The sequence below is a fragment of the Leptonotus elevatus genome, chromosome 8 (genome assembly GCF_054856555.1).
Source record: "Leptonotus elevatus isolate MCC_2025b chromosome 8, RoL_Lele_1.0, whole genome shotgun sequence".
NCBI classification, from domain to species: domain Eukaryota; kingdom Metazoa; phylum Chordata; class Actinopteri; order Syngnathiformes; family Syngnathidae; genus Leptonotus; species Leptonotus elevatus.
Window position 1 is genome coordinate 5,738,138 of NC_141246.1, and position 18,864 is coordinate 5,757,001.

General features: G+C 38.3%; 1 protein-coding gene across 6 annotated transcripts in view; it reads left to right on the forward strand.

Moving 5' to 3' along the window:
* The first annotated feature begins 1,465 nt into the window (after positions 1–1,465).
* Positions 1,466–18,864, forward strand: part of coro2aa (coronin 2Aa) — a 28,074-nt gene continuing 10,675 nt past the window's right edge. For 3 of the 6 annotated variants that reach the window (XR_015095720.1, XM_086081732.1, XM_086081736.1), the window contains exon 1: positions 1,466–1,607. Coding sequence is in view for 2 of the 6 variants with exons in the window: in XM_086081732.1 (XP_085937858.1) it covers positions 1,593–1,607 (15 nt within the window). In the remaining 4 variants the exon portion in view is untranslated. Of the gene's footprint in view, positions 1,608–11,074; positions 11,256–12,980; positions 13,299–17,795; positions 17,974–18,864 lie in introns of those variants that run through there. The other 3 variants (XM_086081733.1, XM_086081734.1, XM_086081735.1) reach the window with 3 other exon arrangements.

Sequence of the window (18,864 nt, forward strand, 5' to 3'; positions counted from 1 at the left end):
TTTGGAGTCTTCAATCGGCCTAACATGCATGTTTTTGGCATGTGAGAGGAAGCTGGAGTAACTGAAGAAAACCCACGCAAGTACGGGAGAATATGCAAAGAAGGCCAGAGGGTCTAACCTCCCAAACTTGGGGCAAATTTGCTAACCACTAGTCCACCATGCTGCCCTATATATTTGTAATAAAATGTTATACAAATTGTGTTCTATTTTTATGTTACTGAGTTATTTTTATTTTATTTTTTCGTTGTCCCTTGAGATACAAGTTAAGAGTCATTGATAGGGAGCGTAAACTTGCGATACACATGCTGCACATGTAATTAACTAATTCACTGCCATTGACGGCTATAAACGTCAAAAATTCATTTGAACTATTTCTATTGGTTTAACATTTTTTTCCCCACTTTTGTTAACAAGACTATAAAAACCTATAATAAATAACTTTTATTGTTCATTTAGAACAGATATCAAATTTGTGATTAATCGTGAGTTAACTAGAGAAGCCATGCAATTAATTACGATTTTAAAAAATGTAACCGCCCGAAGCCCTGAATTTTTAATAATCTTTTCTTTTCTTAATTCATTCACTGCCATTGACAGCTATAAAGGTCAAAAATTCATGTTTTTTCGCCTTTTGTTAAGAGTATGAAAACCTAGAATTTTTTTTATTGCACGTTTAGAACAGATATAAAATTTGTGATATATTCATGAGTTAACTAGTGAAGTCATGCGATTAATTACGATTAAAAAAAATTATCGCCTGATACCCTGAATTTGTAATCTTAAAAATGTTTTTTTTAAATAATTTATGGCAGTGAATGAGTTAAAATAATCACATAGCCTGCCCCAGTGTACAATGGGGAACCTCATAGGCACATGGTATGGTGGTGCCGTTACCCTTTTTATGCAATGGATATGTAAACAAATAGAACAACACATTTAGATATAACAATACTTAAGGGTATATATTGTTTATCCTCTGTAAAGTACTACTTGAGCAGATGAATGGCATTCTCTAATTTGTGACGTTTTTACCGGGGTTTATAGAATGAATTTTATCTCTGATCTGAAGGCACCTGCAATTTTTGTGTGTGTGTTTTTATGTTATCAAGTAGCCAATTGCTACAATTAACTGATTAAAAGGTAACCTGATGTAATGTTATTTTATTCCTTTCTTAATATTTTTTTTTATTACATGTATTTGTTTTGTCTACGTTTTATAACGTGCTTTAATTGACGTGTTTTTTTTAAATACATTTGAATTTTCGATTTTTTTTGTAGACACGACCTATTTTTGTGTTTTATTTATTTATTTATTTATTTATTTTTAACCCCAAATATTTTAAAAGGTATGTTTTAATAATTAATACTAATGATCCCAAGAGAGGCCTCGCCCAGCTCTTTTATCCCTCCTTCCCGCTCCGTGCTCTTCCTCCTCCTCCTCCTCCTCCTGCTGCAGTTTAAGCTCCCGGACTCGTCAGCGTGTAGCCCCGCCGAGCACCATGACGACACCGGTTCTGCGCTAACTGGGAATCCGATTTCCACGGTGCCATTGCGCGGGAGGGGGAAGAACCGCTGTCCGTTCTCACCACCGCATGACCGTCATAAAGGTGAGTTCTCCTTGACCGTGTGGCGTGCGGGAAGACGACATCTTGGCCGGCCGGTGTTCGTAAGCACTTTCGCCCATAACATCCGTGACACGTGCACCTGCTAACTTTGAATGGAGACACTTTTACTAGCAATAAATATGAAGACAAGTTATTTCAAGCACTGTGAGTACTTTAATATGGCAAAACAGTGAGTCGCATTTTTGTTTGAAAGAGCACTTGACTTATCCCGTCTTTGATGCATGGGCGTGTTTAGTCATGGGGTCCTCTCACATCCGTGTGCTACACTGTTTATTTTCAATTTTAGGGATGCTTAGCTAGGTAAGCTACGTTTCACTATTTTGTAAATTTTAACAGGACTTCCTTGATACAAAAAAAAACGGGAATGGGCAGGTCCTCCGAAAAACACGAAAAAAAAAACCAAATATATATCAACAAATATTTTACAAATATATATTTTTTAAGTGATAAAAAAAATCTCAAAATCCGCAGGTGCAGAACGATTAGTATGTGGGAGCCCACTGCACATTATAATATATATATATATATATATATATATATATATATATATATATATATATATATATATATATATATTTTTTTTTTTTTTTTTAAGAGATTTTCCATTAACATAGTGTAACTGTATAGCCTTAGTGACATTTGGTTTTAGATGATGCTATGAGTTTTCTATGTTACAGGTTTAGGGATGCTTAGCTAGGTAAGCTACATTTCACTGTTTTGTACATTTTAACAGGATTTCCTTGGTATGAAAAACGGGAATGGGCGGGTGCTCCGAAAAACACACAGAAAAAAACAAACAAATATATATCAACAAATATTTTACAAATATATAGTCCACTACACATAATTATAAAAAAGAAGAAGAAAAAAAAAGATAGATTTTCCATTAACATAGTGTAACTGTATAGCCTTAGTGACATTTGGTTTAGTTGAAATTTGACAAAAAATTTATAATAATGTAAAAAAAAAAACGTTTTAGATTATTCTATGAGTTTTCTATGTTACAGGTTTAGGGATGCTTAGCTAGGTAAGCTACATTTCACTATTTTGTACATTTTCGCAGAATTTCCTTGGTACAAAAAAACGGGAATGGGCGGGTGCTCCGAAAAACACACAGAAAAAAAAACCCAAATATATATCAACAAATATTTTTCAAATATATATATATTTTTTAAGTGATTTAAAAAAAAATCAGATAATCAGCAGGTGCAGAACCATTAGTATGTGGGAGTCCACATTCTAATTAGTCAAAAAACAAAAAAGAGAAATTTGAGAACAGTGTATAGCCTTAGTTGCCATATGCGAATGAACAAACAAAAATATGCAGATATTGTCTCTTTCGGACAAATTTTTCTTTGAAATGTGACCAAAAAAATGACAATGTACAAAAAAAAAAAAGATACGTAAGCTGCGACCAATCAGCTGTCTGATTTAACTGAGAACAGAAATTAAGAAATCAACACACTTGTACATTTATTATCTGCCAGATTTATCCACACATCTGTTTCATAATTGTCTTTAATTATTTCGTTTTAATTATAAAATACTGACCAATTTGATGAGAAAAGTTGTTTGTTTACATTTGAAGGGCCGCTTTGCTAGCTAAGCTTGTACTGACTGCGTGTTCATGACATCCATTCTCTCCTCCCCGCGGGGGTTTTGTTGTTTTCAGCGCGACCACCAGTCGGGCAGATGCTTGGGGGTCTCCATTGTGAGTCGTCGATCTCTCGTCTCGCGCCCTGTAAACAAACTTAAAAACAAAAGACCAAGCGGTGTGAGCGTCTAATGACCCGATGCTAATGCTACAGCCGGCGGTGGGAGGAGCCGGGTTGCACACGTGTGCTGCGTTTTGGCCAATTTGAACTCTGTTGCCAACCAAAACAGCAGCACCTACCAAGACAAAAAAAGTGTCTGAGAGAAGGAGGGGGTACCTTGACTTAGGAGTCAGTCAGTATTCTGCCTTTGCTGGTTTTTATGTTAGAGGCCAAGGCAGATTGCCTGGTAAAAGTCTAAAAGTCGATTCTATGTGGAAGCCAAAGGCCGACAAACGTCAATTCTTCTGTTACGGCTCCGATGCGCCAATTTTGCTGTATCTGCGCAAATGTCACCTTTATGTAAACCACGGGCATCGGTTTGAACATGTTAGTCAAATTTTCGACTACCTCTGAGTCAGGACATTTTTTTTTGAAAGACTGGTACAGACATGTCCCATTGCAATAAATGAGTCAAAGGTGTTATGCCAGCAAGCTGTGTTACATTTACAGTGTGTGGGTGGGGAGGTGGAGGGGTCAGAGACCAACAAATGCAAGACGTCTCCCAATCAGACAGGGAATAAATAATGAATCAATAATTTCAAGATGAGAAATGAGCATCAAAATGATCGTTGATATGTTATGTGGCAGGCTGTTAACACATACCTGGCAGTCTCGCACTTTGTCCAATAGGAACGAAACTGCCAAAATTCTAAATAAATAAATGACTAAAAGTGAAAATTAAAAACGGACATAAACAAATATAATTCGAAAATTAAATCTCCCAAAAATAAATATAAACGAAAAAAAGAAAATATATATATATAATTTAAAAAATATATATAGAGAGTTATTGTTATTTCTATTTATAGTTTTTTTTTTTTAATTTAATTTTAAAATTATATTTTTCTATACCCGTTTTTATTTGAACTTTTAGCCATTTATTTATTTTTGCATTTTGGCAGTTTTGGTCCTCGAAAAAGAAAACCAATCGATATAGACGCCCCCCAGTCATATACGTTCAACGCTCCATCATCAACTGTATATTGCACTTTTATTTTTTGAAAGGGGGGTGGGCCTCGGCTGAGTTTGAAGCAACAGTTTGGCAAATAATGAACAACAATGAAAAAAGATTCTTCAAGGTGTTTAATGCCGTCTTCATTTGGCGTTAACTCGTACACTAAACAAAGAGAATTTAATAAATAAATAAAAAGGTAGGCCTACTTCTTGTCGTATATAATAAGATAAAAGTCCCAATTTTATCTGGATTATGTTTTTTTGTTTTTTTATGGCAAACAATGCTATCTTCATCTTCCATTTTGACCGAGGTCCATTATTATTTTAGCACTGGTCATCCTCATGTCATCTTTGTCGTAACCGCTGCTCGTGAGTTCGTTCACAACATGACAGCTGCGCCAGAGCGTTTGCGGATTAACTGCTGCTACTCCCACGCGGGCCGAACATCCAGAGGATTACCTCAAATAAAAAATGTATAAAAATGCTGTGGGTGTGTTTGTGTGTGGATTAGTTCCATGCCTCACATTGGGGTTCGGGTTGGGGTTTTTGGAAGTGGAATAGAGCATCATAATCGGATCAGATCCTCGGACGTTGAGCATCAAAATGGTGGGCAAAGTTTGTTGTGTATCCTTTTGATGCCACAACAAACTTTGCCCACCATTTTGATGCTCAACGTCCGAGGATCTGAAGGATGTTTTTTTTTTTTAAAGCAATTCATAAATTCATCATGTGTTGATGCAACAGAGACAAAGAAATCGATACATCAAAATAATTTCCCCCAATTCTCTTAACTATTTAAAAAATATATATTTTCTTTGTGAGGGTGCGTCATTTTCATTGTACTGTGCAGTGGTAATCAATATTTTTTTTCTGATAATCAATTTATCTTGTTAAACTTAAATTTTTTCAAATACTTGAAATTTCAGCTTCTCAACAGTAAATATTTTCCAAATTTCTGTCGTCCTTAATGAAATCAGACTGATTATGTTTTTTTCAGAAGACGACATTTCTATTTTTCTGACGGGTGTTTGGGACCAAACCCATAACTGAATTGTGACTTTTCTGCGCTGTCAATTTGAAATATTGACTTGTTTTTGAAAGAGATGGAAATTAAAATTGATAAAATAATCGGTGGTTCAAATAATCATAGTTGCAGCCCTGTACAACGGTGGCATGGGGGCAAAATATACATGTTTTCTTTGTTTTCTATTTGGTCATAATAAAATATATAATTATATAATATGAATAATATATAGCAGATGCCGGATAAAAATAAACAATTTGGATATACACTACAGTACATGCATTTGATTTTACAGCGACTAAAATGTGTCAACTGTCTCCAGTGGTATTAAAAATTTTACAAAATTAATCAGGTTAAGGTCAAACTTTAACTATTTATTTTGTTTCTTATGGAAAAATCCTTACACAAAGTCTAAAAAAATGTAAAGTCAAACAGCTTGCTCCAGGACCGTTAATGAAAAATAAATGTTTTATTATTAGGCCTATATATGATGAGCATTTAACTTGATCGTCCTACTTATTATTATTTATTTAAACTTTTCCTGCTGTTTAGCAGCAGATGGGTCATCGGAGTGTGATTCATTATTCATAAGGAGAAAAACAAAGGTTGGTTGTTTGCCCACTATACTGATTCCAGAGAAGTAACCCAAATGTTTCGTTTTACCGCAAGACAAATGTCCATTTTTAGTCTCCTTTAGATGTCACAGGGCTCATTTTGTTTATGTCGTCAAATAAAGATGCGAAGTCATCCTGGAACTCTTTTTTTTTTTTAACTGATCAAATATTGGGCATTTTAGAAACGCCCACTTTCTATTAGATGGTGAAAATGTTTCATTGTAAAATTAGGCACCTCAATGCCTGATGTACAGCTAAAGAATCACTTGCTAAGTTGCTAGGCTAATGCTAGTACCCACAGTGCCTCATGTGGCTGCTAGCTAGCGATTTGGCTAACCAATGTTGATGATAAAAACAAAACATGCTTTATTTCTCCTGATAGCATACTAGCTATTTAGTTTTAGTTCGTTTTTAAATTCACCTTTTCTCTTTTACAAGTACATTCGCGTGAATAAATAATGGAAAAAATATTTGAGTAGAAAACAAAGCGGATTTTAGAGCATTGCCGATATTGGACAAAATGAAGACGGTAGAGGATGATAGATGGAAGAGGGAAGGAACAAAGAAAGGCAGATAGGAAGGTATTAGGAAAAGAAGGAAAGATGGAGAAGTAGGTATGAGATTTTTAGAAGCAAAGCAGAAAATTATATAAATGTAATACGTATATACTGACATTCTCCCCAGCCAGTACATACACTACCTCTCCAAGTGCTATTAGCACAGCTGCTAGCCGGCACTTCCTGTGCGTGGAGTATCGCAAGACATTAATGCGTTTAGCTGATGGAGGAGATCTGATTAGCGGTCTGTGTGTTGTTTACCATCTTGGCCCAATGCAGTGTAAAGACCGGCGAAGATAATCTCCCCGGCCCCCCGCCCTTGAGCCGCGGAAAGTGAAACTCACCTTGACGACGGTCGCTATGGCTAGCCTATAGCTTGCTCTGTGGATTCAAGGATGCTTGTTGTGGGGCAATTGATTAGCATGAACTTTACAGAAATTTACATGGGTATTTTTTCCTTTTGCTGGTTTAAAAAAAAAATATATATATATATTTATATATAAAAAATGAAACTTGAGCATTTTTGTTAGTACTTGACCCGGCTGGTAAACAAACAAACAAAACACCATATTTTCCTATGTCCCCAGTCGTCATAGTAACGAGTACCGCTTTTTAAAAATCTTCTTCCCCCCCACTTTCTTTTGAAAAAACACAAAAGCTAGAAACAACCTGACGTTCCATTCTTCTGGCATGTAGTCATTAAAAAAAAATGCTTGACATCATTCATGAACAAAAAAAAAAAACTAGCGTATCCACTAGTTTCCTGTGATGTGGATCCAGTGAGCTGTTGGCTGTTAGTTGGCTGCTAACGTGTTAGCCATGCGGTGAGATCACACCGCGTATGCGTTGAGGTATTCGCGGGTGCCAATGGAATGGCCCGCCCTGCACGGGCACGTCAAGCGTACGTAACCGGCGTGGGGGCGGGCCGGTGGTGAGATCACGCTGACATGCTGTACTTTAGCCGTCAAAATGATGAAATAGAGCCTTTTATTTCAAGTCTGTAATTCTTTGGCGATCAAGTGGACTACTGTGTTCGCGTAGTGGCGTCACGTCTGTGGAAACTGTTCAACTTTAGTTGTTGGAGGCACAATGTTCTGTCCCCCACCTCCGGCCCCAGGATCCAAAATAGCATCCTCCAAACCGTGAACCAGAGAGAACTAACATACAGAGAGAAAAACAAACATATGTCAGTCTGTTTTTTCTCTTTTGTTAGAGGATTTTATTCCTACACTTTTTGACATTTGAGTGAAATTGGAAATACTTTAGCCGCCTAAAAATCTGAAAATATTACCCACAAAGCAGCCAACAACAAATCGTCATGGTCCCGTTGTCTTGCGTCATCTTCAGTGACGCGCTAACTTTCATATCGACGGACGTTTAAACACTTTACTTTTTCTCAAGAGTGGTTTGTTCCCTCTGCACCAGGATTAAAAAAAAAAAATGGTACAGCCCTGTCATCCTTTGTGAACCAGAAAGTAGCCTGCTAACATACGAATGGACAAACGTCACTTTGCGAATGCTGTATTTGTTCTTTTTGCCATTGAGCTGGTATTGGAAGCAAACCTCCTCTTTCAGAATGCATATTTTACACTCCAGTCCATCTCAACACCTGCCTAATCGTCTGAAGACAATGAAGACAAATAAATATGGATTTCCACTATTTCATTAATACCTTTTCTTCTCTCTCTGCTTCAGGATTAAAAAGGGAAGTAGCTAATGCGGAAACCATTGTAACAGAAATTTTGTTATATAATACAGTAATCTGTTTGTTTTAAAAGACATTACCAGCAAACTATTTCCTTACATTTGACTAAGTGCTAAAGTGCTTGTGTTTGTATGTGTGAGTGGAGGCTAATAGACTATAAGGACAGGGCAAGGGCTAGCAAATCAAAGCGATGCTCTGTGGACTAATAGCGGGATACAACACAAGAGCTACTTAAGCTAATAGCCAGCTAGCATCTGTGAAAAACACAAGAGCTAGTTAGCTATCTCGGTTCTGTGAGAACACAAGCGCTTTTAGTCTTTTGATGCTGACCTTCCGACGGCCCGGCGTTTGTCGCTTGTGATTAGCCGTCTGACTGTATTTTGACTGGAAAACACCTGCTTTTTGTTGCCTTTGTCGCAGTCAATGTTAGGCCAGGGCAATAGCCTATAGCCTAAAAATCATATCGCTGTATAAACTGGCTCCCTTTACGGCAACGGTATGCCTATACTGTGTATATATATATATATATATATATATATCATGATATCAATTTAAGTATAAAAATGATACCGGAAATATGTCTGAATGCGTTGTATAGAAACGCTAAATTGGAAAAAATAAAGACGACAAAAAACTTTTATAGTGCGGATCTCAAAAGTCAACGTTAAAACAGTACTCGATGGTGCAAATAACGTTGCAGATATAAATATTTAGTTTATTATATATTCATATGCCCAGTGGTTGGGGAGCAGCTCCGCACCGTGCTTAACCACGCTAGCTAGCGAGCTGCGAATCAAAAGCAAAAAAAAGTGTCAAGATATTTCTCTGAAAAAAGTGGGAAAAGGGCAGTACCATTTTTTTTTTTTTAAACCATGGACGGGAGGAACCATTCCATTGTGACTAAACGGCCTAAAAATAACACATTCGTGAAATGAAAGTGAAAAATATTATGAAAAGTTGTAATTGTTTGTTAGCTAGCAGGCTACTTCCTGGCACGATTACAACTTTATTCCGATAAAATGACTTTATTCCCAGAATATGACTTCGCTCCCGGAATATTAGAACTTTGTTTTTGTAATATTCTTTTGATATTAAAACTTTATTACCATAAAAAAACTTACAACTGATTTCACAATTCACAAGAGATTCCCCCCCCCCCCTCTCTTTTTTTAAGGCCCGACAAGTGTTTATCTGGAGTGACCGTTGGACTTTGTTATCTGCTATGGGTTGTGCAGCATGTCTATTTTCCAATAATTGATATGTAATCCATAATGTTCAGATTTCCACTACTGCGGTTGAGTTTAGCGGAACAGCTATTGATCAGCCCTCTGCGCTCCTCCCTTGTTTGACCGTGTGAAGGCCACCTGATTTGTAATTTTGTGTGCTGTCCACATATGGACCAATCAGCTGGCTTTGTCCACTCTGTGGTCGAATGGCCTCTTGCGTAACCTCTGGCTTTGTGGACAGGCGAGTGACCGTTTGGGACTCTGCAAAGACACTGGAACTAATAGTACAAATTGAAGGGAGATAGGCTTGTTATGATAATAACTTTATAGTATTAAAAGAATAAAAAAAAATTTTTATCCCCACAACAATATGACTTTATTCCCGTATTATTATGATTCTATCCTTATGGTACAACATTACAGTCGTTGCATTATTATGACTTGATGCTCGTAACATGCCGACTTTTTGTTTCATATTACGACTTTGTTTTTGTGACTTTCTTGACTTTATGTTCGGAGTATAAAACTTTATGATGCTGTAATATTGTGACTTACCGTAATTCCTTTACTATTGCTTCATTCTTCTAGTATTAAGGTTATTTCCCTATTCTGATTTATTATTCAGATTGTATTAAGTTTTTTTTTCTTTCCCTGCGAGGTTACAACTTTATTCCTGTATTATTTAAAATGTATTATTGTTATATATTCCTGTATTATTTTTGTATTCTTTTAATCATATTTTTTATTATTTTATTTTTGTAATATTGGGACTTTATTCTCATAGTTTTAAAAGTTTATTGCTGTCGGATTAAGGCTTTTTCCTTAGTTTCACAATTTAATACTAAGACTTTATTCCTGTAGTTACAAATGTATTCCCGTAGTGTTAAGACTTAATTCCCATAGTATTACAATTTTATTCTATAAACGGTACAATTAAATACTGCACTATTACAACTTTATTCCCATAAATATAAATGTTCCCTTCGTAGTCTTACAATTTTATTCCCTTATTATTGCAACTTTATTTTTGCAGTATTCTATTATTCAATTATAACAACTTTATTCCACTATTATTACAAATTTATTCCCATAGCATTATTTTTTTTTTCTTGTCGTAGTATGACTTTATTCCCATAATATTACAGCTCCATTCCCATATTATTACAACTTTATTCCTCTGGTATTACGGCCTTATTCCTGTATTGTTACAACTTTATAACTGTATTATAACAACTTTGTTCTCATTTGTTTACAAATTAATTCCTATTATATTCCAACTTTGTTCCCCTAGTATAACATCTTTATTCAGGAGCATAATGGCTTAATTACTGTAGTAGGACGACTTTATTCTTATGGAAGTATTACTTTAGTCCCATAGTATTGCGATTACTTCATTATTATTACAATGCATTTCCTATAACATTATGACTTTAATATACAAAGAGCTTCAAGACCTGTTTCTTTTTTTTTTTTTTTTCTCTACCCCCTCCCTCCTCTCTCTCTCTCTCCAAGGGAGTGTACACACTCGTCTTCCCTGTGCTTGTTCACACACGCATTTGCCTTCACGCCGAGTGTGTGTAAATGCGGCGTCGGTGGTGGATGTAGTGGAGATAAAGTCAATGTTTCTTTTCCCCCGTGCCGATCCGCTTTGCCCCGGAGACATAACAGATCGTCCCTCAAGGACCCGTTCCCGCTGAGCCCCCACCCCACCCCGCGGTCCCCCTCCTCCAGTCAGGGTGAGTCTCATTCTCCCTCCCCGAGCGAGTGCTTTCATGTCCTGGTGTGACAGGTCACTGTGTGGAATCTGGCGTTGGCTTATTGATCTTTTTACTCTACTGGCTGCCGAGTCCACAGCTGCACTTTTTCCCCTGGAGTAAAACTCCAGAGAAGATGAAACGCAATTGTGTGGTGCCAACTTGGGTTGTGTAGTCCTCAAAAGTGATCCCTGCCGGCACACTTCTTCGCCCTGATGACAATGACATCATCGGTGGTCTTGAGCCGCTACGGTCTCGTGGCTTGGATTGGGACATTTTATGGACCTTTTTGTTGTGGCCTCAGAGGTCTGAGGTTCTGGGGTTTGAATCTCAGTGGATTTTGCATGTGCTTGCATACTCCAGCTTCCGCCCACGTTACAAATAATGCAAATTAAATGTGACTTGATGCCTTGCATTTGAACATATTTATGAAATGACTTTCGAAATGGGGCAGCACGGTTGCTAATGTTTAGCACGCGGGCTTCTTTTTACAATTAATTATAATTAACAATTATAGTATAATTACATTGAGTGTAAAGAAGTAAACAGTTTGTTCATCGGGATTTAATGCTGCAATTCACTTTATTGTGCTGCTTCCTCTTATGTTCTCACATTGGCCACCGGGGGCAGTATAATACAGTTATGCAGACACAAACAAAGAATAGACTTTTTTTCCACTACTACTCAGTAGATGGTCGAGTGCCGGTACCAGATATACCACTATTGGGCTGATACCGGCCTTATTTCAAGCTATCGGCTACTCGTGAAGGATACCTATACCAGCTGCCAATACTTAAAGCAAATACACAAATTTGACATGGATTAAGTCTTCCTTGCCAGTAGTTGGTGTTACAATGCGACCGTTTGACACATTAATGAATCATCATGTGTATCATAAAGACAGAAAGGTCTTTATCACAATTATCTGTCATTTAATTTTAGGTATCATAAGTACTAGTGGTATTGGTGAGTACTCAAGAGTGAATACTCATACAGGAATCGGTCTGATAATGAGTGGTATCAAACATCCCTATTCATTAGGATGCTGTAAAATTGGTCATTTTTATTTTTGTCTGTCTAAATGTCTTACTCCTCCTCCGCTAACCGTTACCATGTCAATGTTTGCTAGCATTAAGTTAAGTGGGCTGTACATGACTGACTCAAGACCCTATTGGTAATTTCTCATAGAGGACAAAGTATATGCATGTGCCTATTGCATAAAGGTTTTAAACTGCTATGATCGATGCTAATCGTTAGCATGTCAATGGTGTTTTCCATTGTATGTTGGAATTAAGCTAGCAGGGCCTTTTACATCACATTCTTTTCTCCATTGCGTCAACCCATTGCAACTTCAAAAGAATCACAAAATTATGTTACATTTTCCAAAAGTTACTTTTCCCAGAATTCCACATTTTCTAAAAAAAAAAATAATCAATAATTCATTCTTTTTTGTTTTGTTTAATTAAATAAAAAATTTTACTTGACATATATTAAACACAAACAACTGTCGTGTTCCCAATCTGCAGTTGAGTAATCCGTTCCAGACATCATAAAACACATCTATCTGCCAATCACCCCGCTCTCGGCGCGCACTCCTGTACGTGTTAATCATTACATCTCTCAATGTGTTCTCTTCACCGTCCGCTTGTAAAAAGGACTTATCTGATCATGGATAAAGTTGGGCGCCACCAGTTATTCATTTATGACCAAACCTTCACAACTGCAAGCTTCTGTGAAAAACGCAAATTGGAATGTTGTAGGTTTTATTCTCGCTAATGCTAATTGCTGCAAAACACAAGCAGACACAAATATTATTTTTTTCCTGATGAAAGAAGAGTCTCTAATCTTTCTTTTTGGGTAGGTTCCATGTTTTTATAGCAAATAGAACACAATATTTCTGTGGGCCTTGCCAAATCAGTCAAAATGCAGTAAAACAGCCGGGAGCGAAGGAGGTTGCTTCAGTGAAAATGGCTGCGAGCGAATGAGTTAATCTCATCGTGACCTCCAATCATCTTGGATGTACAGGTGAGGCTGTCAATGCGCATGTGACCTCTCAAACACACACGGATAAGAGGATTGATATAGATATAGATCTATAGTTGATTTGTCCGACTGCATTTTTAGTAAATTGCTCGAGAATGTTTAACTGCTATACATTCCTCGTCTTGGGGAATTAAACAGACACAAGGTGAAAGGACAAAGACGGAAGTTGGCTTTTCAGATTAAAGGCTGCACAAGGTCACCATTGTTTGGATGGCGATTCGTGGCTGACAATTGGATTCGAGTTATTGATGTGGCTTAGCGGATTGGTAGCGTGCTTCGCGGCGCGCGGCGCCGCCCGAGTCAGCGCGGTGTTGACATCTCATGTAAACTTTGAACTCCCCGCGACTGTTTGGCCAAGAGAGGAGTGGCCGCCTGTGTACTAGATTATGACTTGCTTTAAATGCGGTACGGTATGCTCTATATACTGCAGCGTTAAAGTACAGATGCAGATGTGCTGCACAGTCCTTTTCTTCTTTGCTGTCTGAGCCGGGCGTGGTCAAAAACGTACTGGCATAAATGAATACATCAAGGATTTTTTATTTTATTTTTTTTTGATCAGCGAGGAGACGCGTGTAAAAATAGCCACCTTGGTGTTTTTCGTCATGCGGGATCTCAGACGTGCTGCCCGCCCGCCCACCGCTGAGACTGCAAGATGCCAGCTTCTATTGCCTCATTACCACCTGCTTTTTAAGATGCCATCTTGGTTTTGCTCTCTATAGTGTGTTTAGGTTTGAATGGAAAAGAAGAAGAAAAAATTGGGCTGTTTATTTACATTACAAATGCAATCATTTGAGAAAGGGTTGTTACAGTATCATCTATAAAAGATGGAAATTAACAGTTTGGGGACATTATGTACAAATTTTGCCAACTTTTTTTTGTCAGAACCGTTTATACAGAACAGCATAAAAAAAATATTGGACGGGCCGACTGAATCCCCATATTACTTCTTCTTTTTTTTTTGTCATACGGAACAGTGGGGAATTTAAAAAAAGCCAGAAATTTGCAGTTCCCATTCCGTGACAGTGATGAACAATGAAACACATTTTTTTTGACTACTTGACTAATTACACCGTCGTAGAAACCGTAAATTTGACTTTTCGATGTCATGCCTTTTTATAATAAAGCAACGCATGAAAAAAAAAAAAAAGGGGGAAAATTGCCAGGTCGCTTTGTCTCCTTGCGTCTGTGTTCCTTATAAGGAACCAACACTGAAGAAAAGTCAGAAATCTGCTGGGTTGATTCTCCGACCCGTTGCCATCATGGTGCCATTTTTACAAAGCAGCAATTAAAAAAAATGTTTTTTTTAAAAAGCTAGAATATTGCTTGGTTGACTCGTTACCTCAATTCTGTGTCAGTTCCTAAAGAACTAACCTGGCAATAGCCAGATTGAAAATTGTGATTCACTCAAGGGAATTCTCCACAATATCAATCTGGGACTGCATTCTGTGCAAGACTTCGAGCTGATTGGACGATGCGGCATCTTGCATGTTTGTTTTGACCAATCACGGCCACCGATGAAAATGTCTTCTTCGTTGTCGTCGAAGTGGGGGGAGGGAAGCACAAACAGTTAAAAATGCACAAAGCGCCCCTCACAAGGAAACGGAATGAATTGCAACGTCCATTCGTCCATGTTGGGTTTGATTGTTTCCCCCGGCGTCGGCGCTTCCTGGTTTCGTCACAGCTGCATATCACGGCCCAAACACGATTGACCTGGTTCGGATCGGTGGAAATCAACGAGCTCGGTACAAGATGTATTCTCTGGAGTTTGTGAACTCACAAATACCGCGAGAATTGATCTTGCAGAGAAAGGTTAATAAAGAACAGCAACACAAACAAAAGTCGAAAAATGGCCGTGCAACTTCTTTCCTCCTATTTTGTTTCAGTGCCATTTATACAAAGCAACAACACAAAATCAAGTTGCCCCCATTCCGTGCCAATGCTGTTTGCATGAAATAACATGGAAATCTGCTCGGTTGACTAATAAACCCCCATTCCGTGCCAGGGTGCTAGAAATTCTGAAAATATTTCTTATTCGACTTCTACCACTGTTCTGTCTCTTCCTTTTTATAAGAACAGTTGCAGTTACAATTGTGTATCATGTGGTGGCCACAATGACCAGCTGGAGCACCTGTCTCTTTGATAAAATTCTATACTTATGTGGTCCTAAAAACATTTCCCGGTGCCCCCTCCTCTTTATTTCATGTCAATCAACACAACACAAGTGTTGGAAGGGCCGATTAATGTGATGCCAGTTGGACGTGCCAAGAAGCGTCTTGGCATTCTACCTTGGCAGCATCTCAGCATAAAGACCTGGCTGCTAGTGGATCGACCCAAATGCTGCCAGGGATTATCTTGCGTAGCGAAGTGTAAACAAACCTCTGTCAGGGCACGCTTTAGTGACGCAGTCGAAAAAAGGAGTGGAGTCACTAGTGCTGATTGACCCTTGGCCATATTCAAATAATGGTGTTGGTTTTTATTGTGGAGCGGAGCAGGTGGCGTCTCTTTTTACAATAGACGGCTTGTTTACCTCCACAAAGGAAAGTCCAGTATGTTGATACTCACATTCAGGAATGGGTGTAAACAAAACTATCACTCCATTTGACTCAGTACCTGGTAACGGCCAGGATCGCTTTTTACCTGGGAGGCTTAACGAATCTCCTCCGCATAGAGGGGAGACATTCCAGCTTTTTCGGTGGCGGCCTGAGGGCGAAAGGAGATAAAGAAGAGTGTAAACTGAGACGTGGCGCGTCGCTGTTCTCGTTCTTACTTTTTGTGGCACTCATAATTTGAACTGTAAGTCTCACATTTAACTTCATCGACTGTAGAGCTTCTGAATCATTCGATTTTTCGTCTTCGCACTTAAAAACTCTTTGGTCTACTGGCCTGTTTCTTGGAATCTCTTCCACGTTCTTGACACTGTGCTGTGAGACAGTAGCAGTCCTGCTGTTGAGTTTTTGTCTTCCTCTGACCATCTCCTGGCATACCGGCCTGGTTCTTGGTATGTCTCGATCGTGGTCCTGCTGCTGGGTTGGCTTGCATCTCTTCTGGTGTACTGCCCCATCTCCTGTTGGTCCCTTCCACATTCTTGACACTGTGAGACCAGAAGGGTTAGAGTTAGGGTCGATAGGGTTGATTTGTACCTCCTTTGCTCCCGACACAAGACTGGTTGACTCGGGGGCAGATTGTCTTGCTGCTTGGTAGGCCAAGGCTGCTTGGTAGCCTCGTCTTAGGGCCTAAGACCACCCGTTGGTGTACTGACTGTCTCCTGGTATCTCCTACGTTGGTTACCTCCCTCCTACCGCCACCCAGTCTATCTCCTGGTATCTCTTCCACACTCTTCACACTGCTGAGGGAAAACGGAACGGATGAGTTCTTGCGCTCTTCTGACCACCGTCGGGTGAACTTGGTATCTCCTCTTTGCTCTTGGCACTGGTACTGTAAAACGAAGGAGTAAATGGTGATCCTGTTGCTGGGCTGTTGACCTCCTATGGCCAATTCCTGGCGTAATTTGGTATCTCCTTCATGCTTTTGAAACTGTGGTAGACAAAGGAGTAGATAATGGCCCCACTGCTGGGTTTTGGCCTTCCTCGAGCTATAGCCTGCTCAGTACCCTCCTATGGCCTTCACTTGGTGTACTGTTTTTTTTCTGCTGGTGTCTCCTACTATTCAACATTGTACTGGGAGACAAAGGATCAGATTGTGGACCTTCTTCTGGGTTGTTGCCCCCTTGTGCTTGCACCCTCCTGGTACACTAGCCTGTCTCTGGGTATCATCTCTACACTCAAAATCACCGGAATGAGATAATGATATTTACAAAAAGTGATACTTTTTTGCTCGTTCATGTCAAAATGACGGTTGTGATCAGTAAACTAATACATCAAGTGCTGATTTGCGTATTGTAAGTTCCGAAGGTTTCAAAGTCATGGATTGACAGCACAGGAAGTGCTTAAGGTGACTTGGAGGCAGTCGGATGTTTTGACAGGTTTCTCCCTGTCAAGACTTAAGTTTCCATGTAAGCAGCTGCTCAGTCGCAACGTCTTGTCCGTCAAACTCCTCCACCCTTTATTTATAAGTAATGAGCATGCTTGGAGGCAGCAGGCAAGCAGGCAGGCGGAGTAGCCAAGCAGACATGCTGACTGGCTAGCCTTGGTCTCAGTGGAGCAGACTCACTTTTCTCACGCCATAATGACATATGCATCGACTATCTGGAGGGGGAGGTCACTCAAAAATCTGTATCTCTGTTCTTGGAAATGTCTTGTCATGATTCGCCTTTGACTGCATTAACTTTGTCTGACTGATGGGATAAAAAACAAACAAAGATTGTCCTATGAAACAATAGAGAGGATGAAGGATGCCACTGATGTTTGATGATTAGAAACACAATTGTCTTCATAACCCCCCAAATTACGGTTTAACAATCAGCTGTGTTTGAGTTTGTCATACTGGACTGGAGAATATATCAAAATGGAAAAAGTCATTGAATAGGTTGTGGTTTTGTGTTAATAAGAGTTGGAAAAACATAGCAAGGAAGTGGGACCCTAAACGCTACCCTGTGGAACACCACACAGCTAGCGTGCCATTGTAGTGGTTAATCAAAAACATTGCATCTGTCTGATTACGCTGCAGTCATCTTGGCAGAGATCTACTACTACTGCTGGTACTAGTATTTCTGTTTCTGTTTCTGTTTCTGTTTCTACGACAATGACTACAACTGCTACTGCTTCTAATAAAAATATGACTACTACAACTACTATTCCCATTACTACTACATACTACTGTTTCTAATATTACTCCTCCATTTTTACAATTTATAATACTACAACTACTACTAATACTAATACCACTACTAGTACTAATATTGCAATTATAACCACTATTACTTGTACTACTAAATTATGGCTATTGGTAATCCGAGCACTAATATTACTATTACTTTGCCTAATTCTATTACTATTTCTAGTGTGCCTACAATTACTAGTTATACTACTCTTACTACTACTCCTTCTACAGTGCAACTACTATTCTAGTACTACTATTACTAATTCTATAACTAGTAGTAATACTACTTCTCTAACTACTATTTGTGTCCTACTACTATTATATAAATTTTTCCTACCACTACTAGTACTGCTACTACAAATACTACAACTATTACATCTACTACTACTAGGACTACTAATAATCATAATAATTTAAAAGTTTTTCTGGGTATTGAAAATAAGAAAATATATTCAATATTCAGAAAACAATCCTTTAAATAAAATAAAAACATTTACTTTTTGCTGTTGTTGCCAAATTTCAAATATATAATCCAGTTTTTTAAAATATTTTTACTTACTGGTAACCATTATTTAACCAGGTTGGTCCCGTTGAGATTAAAAACCTATTTTTCAAAAGAGACCTGGCCAAAACAGGCAGCAGCAAAAGAACACAAAGTTACCGACAGTACAGAGTGAGACAAATTAAAAATTCACAAAGCACAACATTTTGGATTAAATGATAGATACAATTGTTCAATTGTTTTCAGGTTGTTTTTTTTGTATCTCTT